The following is a 16,506-nucleotide window of genomic DNA, read 5'->3' as shown; positions in this document are numbered from 1 at the left end:
TAGCTGGAGTTGTGCAAGGGCTGACAGCCCTTGTAGCGCAGTCAGAGGGTAGGGCCGGGGCAGGTGCTGGGACACACCAGCTGGTAGCAAGGGCTGCTCCCACTGCCCTGAGCTGTAAACTCGTACTGAGAACTCCTGTGTCTTGCAGTTCAGATGGGGAATTCTTCCAGTGTGTGGGAGTGGGGTTGTCTGGTTCAAATCATGTTTTTTGCAACATTATCCTTTGGCAGACCTTGTTGCTCACATTGTCAAGACTGTGGGATAAGAAACTCCAGATGAAACTTGGTAGCAGTCCATTGTGTCCAAGAGGGTCAGCAGTGAAAGGGCCAGTGCTGAGCCAGAGAGGGGCTTGTCCTGGTGGGTTTCACTTTGGATATCCACATCTGTGAGAGGGTGGAGGAGCAGATGGGGCTTGGCCTGAGGCTGCACCAGTGAGGCTGTGTCTCCTCACCCCAGGATAGGAAGGACTGACAGCCATGCCCTGGTACAGGACATGAAGTTGCTCATTCTGTTGTTGGAGTGTGTTTTAAAGAACACTGTGGAGGACTTGTGCTGTTGGATATAAGCCATATTTGATCTCGATGAGGCATTTTTCCCTCTGCAGATGAAGTTATGAGTCAGAGGTGCATGCTGAGAAATGAAAACCTTGACAGATTAAGCTTGATCAGACCTTTCTGGCACAGACTTGGGTCGATGCTTTGTTACTTTTTTTAACTGAAAGGGAGTAGCTTTACATGGTCAGGTGTAAAATTCTTGGCTTCAGTACACAGATTTTAAAAATTAGATTTAGCTCATTAATCTGATGGGACACGGAGATAAAAATTAATCCCTCCAGTGCTAGTATGGGAATTGGTGATGAAAGTGGAAGCCTCCTGTACAGCAGCCCTTTATCTTCATCATCAAGGACAATGAGTTTCTGGAGCCCCTTATATGGTTCCCTGTAGGACTGTGTTACAAGACAGTGCTTTCAGAGTGCCTCGCTGCACCGGAGAGGAAACCTTCCACAATCATACCAGCACAGATGGCTTTGGCTTCGGTGAGAGTGAAGCTGAGCCAGCAATGGAAACCTGGTGTGTACACGGCAGAGCCCAGGAAACCTGTTAGGCTGGCTGGAATCCTGCAAGGCCTTGGACACGAGCTTATGTTTTCAGACTTGTGGTAGGGATGTGATCTGAGTATTGCTCATTGTTTATTCTTTTCCTATCTTTCAATACATAAAATAAAGTAACCCCCACTCTTTTAAACTGTTCAGACAATACCAGTTCAGGCTCCTGTTTTTCAGAGCAAAAAGACTTACTGAGAAGGAAAAATCCTGCTCAGTGTGCCAGATGTCTGAGGTTGGTTCACTGTGCAGTTGCAGTACTTCCAACGGGTATAAAGGCTATCCTGTTCTCACTTAAATGCAAGTACCCCTGCTGCTGGCAAACCCCAGGTTTGTGCCCTGGTTCCTGTTGGCACAGTAGTCCTGGTGACTTGTTCATACAGGGCTTCTTGCTCCTTTTAACTTCCGACTGATCTGACCAAATCTGTTCCAGGCTTGTGCTAGAAAAACAAGGTGTATAGTTGTCCCTTGTACCATCACCCCCTGCCTTCTCTGTGGAAACACTCAAATTTTCAAGAAGGAAGCCGATGGGCCACATCAGACTGTCACAATGTTCTGTTAAGAACACCAGAACATTGTGGGCCTGTTCCCTTTTTTCAGTAAACTGAGTCAATCTGGCATTTTGTCTAAAGGGTCTGACAGAGGTTCTGTTGCTGCACTCAGCACATACAAGCTCTAAGGTTGTCTGTGCTCTAAGGAAAGAGGATTACTTTAAGTCAGTTTAAATGATACTTTAATTTAGACAAACTGGTTGTTCAGGACATGTATGTCCTTGGTGCAGGGGGCTGGGCTGCTGTGCAGGCAGTGTTGGTGCCTTGGGTGGGAGGCAATCACCTGAGCAACTGCTGTTCACAGATTTTGTTCCAAGGCCCTGGGGATTGATAAGGCAGTTTATAACGGGATCTGAACAGCACATTCAGATTATTGTACTGTAATTACTTTCCACTTTATTTGAAATTAGCTTTAGCTTTTTTGGCCAATTATTCACAACGGCCACAGCAGCCTCTCCAATCACTGCTGGTCGGGGGCTGTTTCATGGGAAGCACTGGGTAAGGGGCAGCAGGAAGAGCAGTGCCCTGCCCCACCCCCTCCTGGCAGGGCTGTGGCACAGAATGTGACAGATCACATCAAAGAAACATCTTCCAGGGGGTTTGAAACAAGTCTCTGGTTACAGTTGCTGCACTGCTGCAGGAGCAGCAATTCCACCTGTTTCAGACCTCTGTGGCAATCATGTGGTAGAAGGAATGATGTGAGTAAACAGGATGGTTTTGCCTTCGTAACTCAAAACTCCAGTGGTAACAGGGAAGCAAAGGCTTAAAATGTTTAATTTGATCAAATTTAACTTGATCTTCTCCTGAGTTACAGAACTTTCTATGACATTCAGTTGCCTTCTCTTTCAGAGAAGAGTTATTAACAAAGCCCAAATTAATTTTTCATAGAAACTTCTGAACTGCAGGTAGCCACCCAAGATGAATCACTGTGATTTGCACTATGAAGTAGATAAATGAGAAACTACTTTCAAATGGCTGTTGAATTTATTTGCTTGATAAATACAATCCTAACAAAATAAAAGTTAACCGATATTAAGAGATTTGTCTGAAGAACATTAGAAAAATCCATGACAATTCAATAGGAATTAGTGTGAATTAAACAAACAAAAAGTTTAAATATTGCCAGCAAATATAAAATGTATGTAACGAAGGCAAGGGAGAATGCTTTAGTTTTACATTTGTCATCTGATCACATTTTCTGTGTTTATAAACTTTTTTCCAAATTTTAAAAAAATACTATGCTGTTTTCTATAACATATCAAAGCATTATTTGTACAAAATCAAATCATGGCCAATGATTCACAACAGTGCAATAGATAAAGAATACCACCACATCCAACAGGTGCTGAAAATAAATATCCAGATTAAAAAATAAGATAGCCTATATGCACTCTGTGGAGTTTCTGTCTATATATGGTTTGATGGATGAGTCTCATGAGTGTATCCAAAACATTAAATGGCCCTTAAATGCCAGCAAGGGTGAAGGATTTTGAAGGGTAGAAGCAGTTAAAACAGCCAAACCAAAAGCAAGTCCCAGATGGGGGTGGTTGGTTTTTTTAAACAACACCACAAGGGAGGCTATTGCTGAACCCCCGGTGCTTCCCCTTGGCGTCATCCTTCGGGCTTACTGAGAAAGCACAAGTGACTGTCACTTGTGCAGGGGAAGCAGCTGTATTGCTTGGTCAGGCAGACACATCCCAAGTGACATAACCCATTCCCATCCCTGCCTACAAGCAGCGGCTATCTCTGAGGGATGGAAGCATTTAGGATGGATGAAGACAAAGCTCTTGGCTACATGGCAGCAGTGTGAACAGGGCCTGTCTCGAACAGGTGTGATGAGGGTGGTTAATAAATGAGTCAGTGTGTTACCTACACCGCTAAAAGACGTGAACGGCTCTTGATGAACATTTCCATCATACGGGGACATAAATAACATCTCTCAAGTTTTTACACTTACTCAGTACTTCTCAGAACAAAAATGAAGCTTAAGGGCATGTCAGGTAAACACGATACCCCACAGTCTCCCACCGTTTCAGCCAACCCAGAGTAAATTTAAAGCTCCCTTGTATATAATCTGCATCAGAAAGGTATCAAAGGCACAAGCAAGAAGTGACTCGGTTAATAAGCAGAAATAATGGTGAATGAGGATGAACAGATCCACAAGGCAAATAATTAGTAAGTGTGTGTGGGTTTTTGTTTGTTTTCTGAAAATGATATTTTCCAATTCTGCTCCAGTGAATGTCAATAATGATTTTGGTTTGAAATAAAACTGTTACTGAATTATTTTAAATCACCTGAAGGAAACCAGTTTTGAAATAATCTGATACTAACTGAAAAACTCTTCTGGCCTCTCCAAACTCACCTGAGTCTGATGAGTAGAAGCCACAAGTATTAGAGACAAAAGTCTCCAGGGCTTAAAAGAAAAGTTTCTTTACAGAATGTACACAGCCAGCAATAATTTGTGCAGTTAGACTCAAATTACAGTAATTTGCACAGTTCAGTTGATTTTATGCATAGCCAAGGAGCCTGATCAAATTGGAGTTTCTTTCCTGTCTTTACTTGGCGATGGCTTGACTTGCTGCTCCTTGCTTGCTTTTGGCTGCTCTTTGGCTGCTTTTGTCTCCAGGACACTGTCTCTTTGCTGCTGAGAAACGCCCCCGCGTTTTTCTGGCTCCTCTTCCTCCTGCACCTGCTGCTCTGACTTGGCTCGCTGCAGCAGCCGGAGCTGCACCCGCAGCTCTATGATGGCCTCTCGCTCCTCGTGAATCGCTTGGTTCAGGTGATTGTTCTTTATCTTTTAAGGAAGGAAAACCAAACATCAGGGCTCCCTCTGACAAAGAACTGCTGTAGCTTGGGGGGTTTTAGCACTGCAGTGAAGCGCTGCTGCCAGCCCAGACAGCAGCGGGGACTTGCACACAACAGTAACTTAAAAACGTGGGTGTGTGGGTCACAGCCTGGCAGAACTGCAAACAACCAGTTTGCACACGTGCCAACATCTCTGCACAGGCTCCAGCAAGTAACTGCTAAGGGAAGAGAACCAGTGAATGCTAAGAACCAAGTCTTACCTCCAGTTCCTCATTCTGTCTCTGCAAATCCTCCAGGATGACCTGCAGTTCCTCTTCATCTTCACTCTCACTTTCACTCTCGGAAGAATATTCCTCGGTTTCACTTCGGCCATGCTGCTGGCGACTGAAAGACCAGTGACAAATCCTGATTTAAGCACTTCCTCAAGTCTGCCAGAACTGTGGCAGCATAAGACAGTTAACTCGCACCCACCGAATCATCTGCCAATGGTTTTTAAAAAAATAAATAAATCAGACTTTCCTTTCAATGCTTAATAAAGCAGTGATTTCCAAGGGGGATTTTTCTACAGCACAGGGCCTAGTTTCCCTAAGATCATAATTCCAGTTAAAACAACAGAAAATATCCTGAAAGATCCCAAGTAGTTGAGACTTGAATAAAAATAAGTGGCTTTCCACTGTGATGTTTGCTGGGTGAGCCTTTAAGTGTAGTCTAGAGCATTACTTCAGCAAAGCATGTGTGTAGTTGTAATCAAAGTGTGCTTGCCTGGCAGGGCTCTGATGTGAACTGTCCCTCTTACCTTTGTATTTCAGCTATTTCTGCTCGGAGACGATCTATTTCTTCCTTCTCTGAGGCAATCTGTCTCCGCAGAAACTGCTCCATGGCCAGCAGTTCTTCCTGTTCTGTTAAAATCTCGTTCTCCTGCAATGATCAGTTAGTTCACTTAAAGTCTTGACTTTATTTCCTACAGGAGCATACAGGAAGTACGAGATGATGCTGTTCTCTGAAACACTTCCAGTAGCATTGGTTAGCATGTCTGCTTTGAACTCTGATCCATCAAGACCTCAAAGCAAAAATAAGTTCAAACCCAACCATGTCTGTTCTGAATCCCCAAGATGACTGCTGTACTGAATGTGTTGATGACACACCAAATCCTGGCATGTTTGGCTGCCTTTCCTTAAATCACAAGGGAAAGCTCAGGCCAACCAGCAAAATAACTAGAAAAACTAAATTATATGTCTTTGAAGATGAATGTAAGGAGAAAGGTACAGTGGGGAGAAGATCAAAGCTACTGGGGGAAGCAACGGAAGGCAAAAAAGCCAAAATAGCTGCCTTACTTCCTTTGATCAGCAGGAAAGCAGTTTAATGGTATTAAAACTGGCTCGATTTGGAAGTGCTTTCTAAGTACATTAACAATAAATGCTACTTTTTTCTTTTTTTTTTTTTTTTTTGTTGCACAGTGTCTCCTTCCTGCTGTTAACAAGAGTCTGCTCAGCTCTGGGTTCACTCCTGCAGTCAGCTTTCCTTCCCTGCTTTACTTCCCTTTAAAACAAAGCCTTGTGTTTTAATGCACAGAGAGACCCTGTTAAGCCTTCAATGTCCCATTGCATTAGAAGGGACAAAGGAGCATTCAATATATCTGAAATATAAAATACCAAAAGGCAAACAGGTGAGTGCCTGCCAGCTACCTGTGCAAGCAGAATATTTATAACTTCTTCATTCTCATTCATTTCTTCTTTGGAGACATCCTCCTTTGAAAGGCTAGCAATTTCTTGTGCAATCTTTGTTTCACACTCCTGCCAGAGAAAGAGAACAACATTTAAAAGGACACCTTCCCCAGTCACTCTAATTACTCTAAGAAAGATTCTTTTGAATGTATTACTTCTCAAATTTAGAACCACCATTTCAGTTGTCTCGAAAGCTTTCAGTGAGGTCTGTCCCTTCTCTGGGACATAGAACAGTTTAAAAAAATGCTTCTCAAGCTTCTTAACCCTGAGTCTTCCACTAATTCCTCCTGGCACTCCAGGATACGATGTTTTAAGCATATAATGAATACATGCTCTGTCAAACACTGAGTTTTTAATCACACACATTATTTTTTTTGTGAGCAACTGCAAAGATCTCTCTGTCCCTAGGGAGAGCCAGTTAAGCAGAAAACAGTTGCTCATCAGGAATGTAAAGTTAAGATAAGAAAATATGCGGTAAAAAGATTGAAACATGGTTTGATCTGTGTGCCTCTGCACTGTCTCAGATTACGGATCCATGATTTAGATGTCTGGCCAATAAATAGAAAAGTTACTCACCTGTCTCTTAGCTTCTCTTAGCTTCCTCTTAAGAGCCGTTAAGATTCTTTGCACTTCCCAGAGTCTCTCTTCTTTGGATAAGTCTTTTATGCCTGCCTGCAAGTCTCTGTGTAAACAGTTCAGTAGGAACTCCTAGAAATATTGCCAAAGAAGTGTCTTTAATATATCACAGTAGGGCAGACTGAAAAGGAAAATCTTTTTGGCTTTGTGGCAACAGGCTGGGAATTTTGGTTTCCTGACCCTGACATGTCAACGAACAAGTGTTAACATAGACTCAGCACGTGACCTAGAGCCAGCTGAAGTGCAATACTAAAGAAACCACCCTCTTTAATGTGCTCTCCTGACCTTCCTCCCACAATAAAAGTATTGAACTATATAGCAAAGCACTCTATGAATGACACAGCTATGATCATCACAAGACCATAACCTTATACACATGAAAAAGGAAAGAAAACCATCAGTCTCTTTCCAGTGGTGTCCACTGATAGGATAATTGTGATGGAATTAAAAAGTATGTTAGAAACTTACCAGAATTTACTACTGAATGTATAAAACCCAGGGCAAAGATAAACAGAAAGATACTAAAGTAATTGCCAACCTGTCGCCTGATTTCTTCTTTGATGCTTTCTTGTGTTTCTGGAAGTGCTGGCATTGTTGCCATATTTGACCAGCGAAGGGGTTTTGTCACCTGCTTTAGGGTCACGTTCCCAAAGAACTCCTGAACATGTGTAAAAAATACATACAGGACACGATTGCTGATCTGCAAAGAAAGGACAGACAGGATATTGGAAACAGCAGCCTTCAGTATGCCTTTCTGTGATCTACAGTCATGCCAGTTCCATGAGAAACTAAGAGATTCAAATCTGGATTAAAAATGACACTTTGAACAATGCAGCACTGGCAATAAGGAGCCACTTCACTGTCTCTCTTACCTGTGCGTCTGAGGCATTTCCATGCTGAACTCGGAATCTTCACATGTCTTAGCCTACTATAATTATTTCCATCTCTGGTAGGTACAGAAATATATTAAATCTTTCTTTGTACTGAGGAAAAGGTAGTTAGTAAAAGGGAACACCAACTGTACTATGTTATGGCTGATGGCTGGCTACACCTTCTCGCTCCTACCCCAACCTGCAGTATTCTCTACAGTTTCTCTCTCAGATGATTTAATATAGTAGAAAAAAAAGTAGTTTGAAAGGATCTTCCAATGTATCCCGTTTTAACACGAGACAGAAGCAAGTACGTATTTTGACACTGTATCTTCCATTAAAATTAAAAAAATTATCCTGAAACAAATATTACAGTTCTGTCACTACCTGCACTTTAATTGCTAAGATATAGTTACCAACAAAACATGATTGGGCCTGCACTGTTTTATGTTAATTGTTACCTCTTTTCTCAGCTTTTAAGGTGTCTGGCACAGCAAAACAGCCAAGAATAACACCCAGCCCTTTTGCTACTGGGCCTCCACCTGGACTCTTAATTATAAAGTCAAGTTTTTCTAAAGTGTGGGGTTTGTTCTGGAAGGCCCACACCCAATAATGCCGTGTTTTCATGATGCACAGGATGAATTTAAATTAAATGTTTCCAAGATGTTTATTAAGGAATCAATCAATCTAGAAACCACAACATCTTACTGGAAAATGAAGTCAGTTGTTTTTCCCCAGCCATTTGTCTGCAGACACCAAAGCCATTCTACCCACGTCATCACTGCACCAGAAGATCTATGTGCTGGACAGGGTTCATCGGCTTGATATTAAAATTAAGCAACAATTTAGTCTTCACTAAATTATCACTGAATCAGAAGCCCACAGAAATTGTGTATCTGCATGAATTATTGGACAATTTTAACATTAAATGACTGCTGTTCATGACAGAATTAAAACACAGACAGCAGTCTTTCTATCATAGTAACCCAGATATCAGACCCATAGTATGCAAACTCACACGTGGAAAGCCTTTTGTTCCCCCTTTCCCAGAATTTCCGGTTCCTGAGGCATAAGCAGAAGCTGTAATTTAGCTTAACTGTATCAGACAATATCCAATTCCCACCAGCACAACAGTTGCTACAAAGAAGTCCTTCTTGGGCTGAAGTTGTGCTCTAACACCTGCTGTGTGGTGCACGTACCTGGACAGTAGGGCTGAGCACTATAGAAATATTCTGGATGTTCATTTTTGTTTCCAGTTCCTCTGCAATAACATGGTCCATATGCACAATCAGCCAAGAAATTAGGAGGTGGTTACACTCTGGCAACTCTTTCAGCAGCCTCTGGCACTCCTGAACTTTCTCAGCCTCTGTGCTCTTTCCACAAGCATCTTCAAAGCGGGACGTGAGTTCTTTGGTAAGCAGGTTTTCAGGCAGCTCTCGCAGGTACTGTTTCAGCAGGCTGGCCACTGTGTAGGGCTCGTATTCTTCCAGGTTAGGAGACTCTTCGCGATCATAGGCTGCTTTTAGCTCGTCAACTTTTGATTTTATTCCTTAAAATATTCAGATCAAGAATTAAGGGGAATTTCAACTCTAAACGTATAACAGTTATATTAAAACTTTTTTTTATTTTGAAATGCACTTATTTCACCTGTCTTTACAATTTAAGCTGATTGAGGAACACCTTTTAAAAGTTACCCACATGTAACAAAGGGAAAATCATGACTCACAATTACATGATCACTGGTTCTAAAAGCACTGACTAGTACTACGAAGCAAAACCACAGCACCTACAGAGCTCTGAATCAGAACTGCTGCCAGAATTCCCCTTCATCAGGGAACATAAAACAGGGTGAGGAAGGGTAGGGAAACGTTAAGATCAATTTTGTATTTGCATTCAGCATCTTTGTTCAATTATACATCCCTAAGCCAAGCAGCAAATATGTTATCAATTCAAATATTGTGCAGCAAGTTCTACCTATAACAGCTTTCCTCTGTCAAAACAAAACCCACACTTCTTAGTTTCCAGATTTCCAGCTGGCCCTCCTCAGCAGAAGAATCTCACACAAGATTTTTGATTTGAGGCATCCTATGAATAAAAGTGTGTTCACATAATTATTCAGCCCATCCAAAATTTTCTGTAAGGTGTTTTTATAACTCAGTGACATTCTAGTCTCCCTGAACTTGGAGAAATTCCATTAAAGCTCAACACCCACTTGAGTTACACCAACTCAGCGTGCTGCCATGGCTTGGCTCATACCCAATGAGTACAACTGGGCACACTCAGCCCAGGTAAAACAGGCTGAGTTTCATGCCCAAAATGAGCCCTCACAACAGCTGGCAACTGCAATGCAATTAAGCCAATGCGATGCTCTCTTTCAGTTCTCAGTTTAAACAATCCTACACGCACAAGAGGGTGCTGTTGCACTGGAGAACACCTACGAAGTACACAGAGCAGAAAGGATTTACAGAAAACACACCTGTGAAAATTCCCAACACATAGTGTCTAGAAAAAACAAGCAACCAAAATGTTTCATGGGGCTAGACAAAGCAACTGCTTAAGCTGCTGCAGTATTTATGCATACCTACCTAATACCATGCAGATGGACAGCATGAAGACAGCTTAATGAAGCCTTTGAAATCGTTTGATTACTGCTTTACAGTGCTGGCCAACCTGTTTCAAATACTTTTCCTCAAATTCCTTTTCTCCCTTGTTCTTGCCCCCTTACAGGTACCCACAGAGGTACTTACATGAGTTACGTTGCTGATGTAGCTCACAAATAAAGGGATTGTTTTGTTTAATGTGACAAAAACTGAGGTCTCATTTATGTAAGCTGGTGTTATGCAACTACCATGGTTAATTAGCTGGCTGTTGCTAAGCTTAAACAGTGAAACTTGTATTTTCTGGTTATTAGCATATTTGCTGAAAGAAAACAAGTTTTTAAGAAAAAAAAAATCATACAATGGAATTAACTGGAGAAACTAACCTAGTGAGAAGCTTATGTGATAAAATGGTAATATCTCACTTTTGCTTTCGCAATCAGCTACCATTGTATTTCTACTGCAGAAGAAAAAGAATACAAGCTGGCCATATGCATTTTATTCATTATTACCATCCTATCACAAAAGGCCAAAATAGGTGTGTTTTTACTGCCATTAGGCAGTACCACCATATTAGCAATTCCTCTGGTATTTCATACCTACAGCCTTGCTTAACTTTGACTAACTGATTAACTTTTGGATAATCAAAATTAATGCAGCTACAAACAGAGTCTCTAGGTGTTGGAAACGGTAAATAATAATAAGATTGCAAGTAAAGACCTTAGGAACCTTCATGTCAGTGTGCCCAGAGTACCTGAAACTCTGTAGATGCCTTCACATTTCATGCCATACTTCTCTACGTAATCTATACATTCACGGAAAACTGCTGGCAGGCGGATGCCATCATACATCATGGTCCTGTCTACGGCATGAGACAAAGGAATGCCAAACACGGGTCTATGACTCGGAACATCCACTTGAGGTATCTCCGTCTCCTGAATTGGCTTTTTCTTTTTCTTCTTCTCTTTCCACTGTTTTACAACATCCGCTGCAGTTAAGTCTTTCGACTTCTTCTCTTTATGTTTGTCTTCCTTATGTTTGTCTTCCTTGTGTTTTTCATCTTTGGGTTTCTCTTTTATCTTAAAATCCTTTTCCTTCTTTTTGGAAAAGCTAGGTTTCTTGAAGACATGTATTCCCTTGGACCGTTTCAACTTTGAAGGACTTTCAGCTTCATCACCGGAACTGTCCTCTTGAAATGCAGCATAACCTTCCGCTGTTAGGCAAAGGAAGAGAAGGGAAGAGGACAGCTGTGAGTTTCTAAACAGCATATGGCAAGAGGGAGAGAACACAAAATCATACACAGGGAGAGAAGCAACATGAATTAAAAAATAGCACCTGCCTGACTCCTCAAAAGGTTTTCTTTGATTGTTACATACTTTAGTGGACAAGGATTAAATCAAGGTTGCATAAACACACTAAAGATAAGCCACAGAGCTCCTGAATTATCTAAACAATGAATACTTTATATACTTACTCATAATGGCAATGTCCATCTTATGGGCTAGATTCCCATCTAATAGTCAAGGAAATGCAAAATAAAAACAACTGTCTGGCAACTTCTCTATGTTCCTGTAATCAACAGTATAAGAGTTGCTGTTAAGGATCATCTACTAGATACACATAAATCTAAAAAATATCTATTAAGAACAAACTAAACTTCAGCCACTTAAAACCCCAATCCCTTTCCAGAATATTATGAATTTTAAGGTATAAAGTTAGTACAGTTTCAGCCTCAAATAAAACACAAGAAAAAAACCCAGACTCAAAACTGAAAAAGCACTAGCACACTTACTTTTCACTAGATGAATAAAACAATTCCAGTAACACTAGCACAATACCTGCCCGTGAAGGTGCAGATTTGCCTTAAAAAGCATATGGGAGAGTTTCAAACAAGTCCCTGGGCTGAGTACACTGTTCCAGCAGCAAAACACCAAGTGCTGTCTAAAACATGCACCAGTGCTTTTAACTAACTACGCCTCTGCAGCCAGCCCTGCCTCGCCTTCAGGCAAGAACATGAAAATCTCTAAAGGTGGATTAACAAAAAAACTCAACCAACAAAAAAAACCCCACAAACAACATGCAATCCAACGCAACTTCCAAGCCCACTAATTCTAATTTTACATACTCAGTACCCCATACAAGAAAAGTAAGCCTGAAACCTGGTCAACAGGGATGACATTTCATGTGCCATCTGCACCAGCCAGGTCCCCCAAGGCAGCGGGCACCAAGCTCTTGCTTCAAGGTGAAGCCCCCATTACATACAGATCCTTTGAGGCTCTTCCACTACCTAGGGCAGTGCCTCTGCTCCAGTGAGGAGGCACTGACAGCCAAGTGCTCTTGCTGTGTGAATAGTTTTGGGTAGAGGAAAATTACCCTCTTAGATAATATGAGAGCATATCATGCATGAGACTACAGGCTGTAATCTTTTTAGGTGAAAGATCTTACACAAAAGAACCAGAGGACATTTGGTCTTTTATTCTTCCAGTTCTGAACTATACCAGGCTGCAAAGTTTCTCAGCATTACTTCAGCACATCTAAGGAGCTGTCTGTATTTTGAAGCCTCCTCAGTAGCTCTGTAGAAGATAGCTTTTAATAGCCAAATAAATATAGGAAATGTATTAAAGCATGGAACTACTATAATATAATTACAATTATTTGACCAGCTCGCCCTTCCCAGCTGGGACTCTTCCCCTAGGACTACCAAACACACACTTTCATAGCAGACTGTGAAAGACCATAGAACTGTTACTGTCCAAATGGATTTTAATATAAAAACGCAAATGTTAACTGGAGCACAACCACCAACCTCTCTATTTACTGCCTATATCATTCACTGGTTTTGTAAACAAAAACCAGAAATGGGTAAGGAAAACCTGCAGTACAAAAACTAAGGATTCAAATCTCACTCTTATAAATAACTGTGGATGCACCAGCTGCAGGACAAAGGAGGAACACACATCATCATTCTGGCTTTGTGAGAATGCAACAGGGCTGGCACTGAGTTTCAAGACGGACTTCACAGATGTAATTTCCAAACAGAAAGCCATACCTTCACCAGACAAACCCCAGAACAATTTGCCCCCAGTCTTTCCTGCTGGGTAGCTGAGACAGCTCCCAGTCAAACAACGTGGGGTTCCACACGCACACTAGGAACATGTCAGCACAGGGGATCCAAGCTTGGAGGTCGGTGCCACCAAGAGAGCTCCTGCCTCACATGTCTCAACACTCCATGTTGCAACGCAAACCCTGGTGCCTTTCTAGGTCTGTGGTAATGTAGCACCAGCAATAGCACATTACTGAAACTGGTAATTCTTGACTTCATGAGAGAAGACAAGAAGCAGCAAGTTAAATACAAAACCAGCCTTCTGTAATTTGTCTCAGTAACATAAGTCAACAAAGTTTAGAAATATCTACTAATACTAATACAGATTTGTAGAGCTTAACCCACCCATACCAAGAGGGGGTTTGCACATCTCTCAGAATAGCCCAGTTTACTTTATTGCATTTTTGGTAATAAAATTACTGCATCCCTTTCACTAGTGACGCAATATAGTGAAATATAAAGAACTTAAATTTATACAGAAGAAATATTATCAAAACCACTTGACAAATCAGGTAATTCTAAATGTGGAAAAAGAGTATTATCTACTGTTAGTAAACTGATATTTCTGTTCATTGTTTCCTCAAGACTTCTAGTACTAATAGTCCCCATTTTCCCATCACTCTAATACATGTCCATGACATTTTCCTACATCCAGTAGGAATGTAGGAGACCAGTACTAATGTAATAAATACTCAAATTCCACTGGCATGATGGACTATCTGCCAGTTCCTTGCTCAGGCTTTGTTAGACCTTCCTTCCACAAGCATGTCTTCACTGCAGTTATTTTAAATGTGAAGTAAAATGAATAAGAAGAGTAAGATCTACTATGTACATTAAGATCTACTACCTACTTTATCTACAGAAAAAGTATAGCCCTTATCTTACTGAAAATTATGAAAACCTCTTTTAAAATAATAATAATAATAAAAAATCTAGTGTTACATTGGAAAAATCTAACTTACAGGCTTAAAAGCTTTGTCATGCAGCAAGGTCACTATCATTTTATCACTCTGCATACTTGGGAATACTCCTCCTGCACTCTTACAACAAAGCTATAAAGTCATGCTATGGTATTTATTGTTAACTCAAAGGGTTGCATTATGTAGAACTGCCACTTATCAAACAAGATACTTTTTGTCCATCATGTCTCTGATGAGTTTTAAAGTAATTTATAACTCTACAGATGATTCGGCTCCCTGGGGAAATCTGCAGCATCTGTAATTAATTCACTGAAAGAAAACATGGATGGCTTTTACATATGAAAGAATTAGTAGGTCAAATATGACCGATCTCCAATGCTAGCATTAGTTACCTAATTTCAATTTGTCAGAGGGATTGCCTTCCAACTGTATACCATTTCTAAGCAGAACTGTAAGATACATGAATGGACAATGAGCTCAGATAGATGGCTTCTATTTCTTCTCCCCGCCCACAAGACGTATCGTTACTATCAACACAGATTTCCACCTTACAGACACTACTAACACTTACAATCCAACTTTCAATTAGAAAGGCTTGTCTTTAATATGTATTCAACTCACTGGTGTGAGCACAGCAATCCCAAACGAATTCTGCATTCAGATGACTCTGCAGAGCTATGCCAGCAGAGCAAATGAAGCTGAAATAAGAAATTTGCCTTACTTTGTTTTGATTTAAAATAATCACTGGCATTGAAAGGTAGACTTTTAAACTATTTGCAAATGGTACTTTGCTAGATAAATGTGCAGTGGTATACAGAGATTCACAGTAATTTGTCAGTACAATAGGATGTAGCTACACATCCTATTTATCTCAAAGAAAACCTTGATATGAAGAGCCTCTAATGTTTACTGGGGTAGACAATTCTAGTAACTTCTTAGCTTCTCCACTCATCAGATGAGTTAAAATAATGTTTTATTTGCAATAGCAGTGACTTGCTATTGCCTTCATCTACTTCCCAAAAGAAGAGATGGACCTCCTGGGATTTGGCCTTCAAAAATATTTCCTGAAAATTTCAGAAGAGTTCATACTAGTGATACTACTAGTCCTTTCAAAAGACAGTCTGGTTTATAATTCAACCAACTCCAGATTTTCCTAAGAATTATATAAAAAATAAGAAAATTATTCTAAACAAAAAAATCCTAGCTGCATATTGAACCCATCCCGTCCAACAGCATCAATCTCAGAAGTAAAAAGAATAAGCAAGAGTAAGATCTACCACATACAGACTCTTTACAGAAACTCTAATGAGTAGAACAGCTGCTTCTTCTTAAGTATTTCTTATAACCTTTTTCTTTTGCAAGGAACTGCATATTTTATGACTGTATCAACACATGATTACTGACAGGTATTTAAACATTAAAAAAAAAATCAATTACATCGGTCACTGTCTCAGATAATCCATTACTGCCTAAAACAGATCCATTTTTGCTCTCCTGCTGTCACAGTACAAGTTCTGATTCAATCAGGAAACAGATCTGATTTAAAACTATGCCACTAAAAGGAAAATTCCTTTTAATCCCTAATAAGTCCCCTAATCTAACTCACTCCACAGCCAACCAACACCCAGTCTATCACAGAGGAGTGGAGAATAGAAATTAGTGGCTGAGATATTTTTCTAGCAGCTGACATTCCATGTAAAAAACAATATTCCATTTAATTTTCTATTATCTCCAAAACATTTCTAGCACTTTTCCTCCAGAATAATTGCTGTGTATTATTAGATTACTGCCATTAACATGAAAAACATCAAATCATTATATTAACCAAATAGGAAAAAAATGCTTTTTTGATATAGGTACTAATAATGAAGCTAAGAGTGCATCGCTCTTGAAAACAGGATTGACCTGAAAAACTAAAATGAATAACTGTGGGATATTTATCCTTCCCTCCCTATAAACCCTCCTGCGCTTCAAGCACTACTGAAGTTTACATCTAGAGTATTATCAAAATAGCCCAAGGTACAGTTACAGTTTCAGGAGTTAGGATGACCTTGTCATTAGTTCACTAATTGCAAATTCAACAAACTCTGCCACAATGTTATGTCCACTTGTCGTTTTTTGTAGCACTAAGTCTGATGAGAAACTTGTTTGAACATGTCTTAAGATGGCTCTTTGTGGTCTCTTTGTAAACACGTGTTT

General features: G+C 40.4%; 1 protein-coding gene across 3 annotated transcripts in view; it reads right to left on the bottom strand.

The window, feature by feature from the left end:
• Window positions 1-2,618: 2,618 nt before the first annotated feature.
• The window catches only part of RALBP1 (ralA binding protein 1), a 36,200-nt gene continuing 22,312 nt past the window's right edge, over window positions 2,619-16,506 (bottom strand). For 2 of the 3 annotated variants that reach the window (XM_064656901.1, XM_064656908.1), the window contains exons 3-10: window positions 11,039-11,497; window positions 8,887-9,236; window positions 7,357-7,518; window positions 6,759-6,890; window positions 6,144-6,251; window positions 5,255-5,376; window positions 4,719-4,842; window positions 2,619-4,447 (exon numbers count right to left, since the gene is read on the bottom strand). In XM_064656901.1, the coding sequence (XP_064512971.1) occupies window positions 4,184-4,447; window positions 4,719-4,842; window positions 5,255-5,376; window positions 6,144-6,251; window positions 6,759-6,890; window positions 7,357-7,518; window positions 8,887-9,236; window positions 11,039-11,497 (1,721 nt within the window). In that variant the 3' untranslated portion in view covers window positions 2,619-4,183. Of the gene's footprint in view, window positions 4,448-4,718; window positions 4,843-5,254; window positions 5,377-6,143; window positions 6,252-6,758; window positions 6,891-7,356; window positions 7,519-8,886; window positions 9,237-11,038; window positions 11,498-11,758; window positions 11,840-16,506 lie in introns of those variants that run through there. The other variant, XM_064656915.1, reaches the window with a different exon arrangement.

The sequence above is a fragment of the Pseudopipra pipra genome, chromosome 1 (assembly GCF_036250125.1).
Source record: "Pseudopipra pipra isolate bDixPip1 chromosome 1, bDixPip1.hap1, whole genome shotgun sequence".
Classification (NCBI taxonomy): Eukaryota; Metazoa; Chordata; class Aves; order Passeriformes; family Pipridae; genus Pseudopipra; species Pseudopipra pipra.
This window is presented reverse-complemented; position numbering and strand designations above follow the sequence as displayed.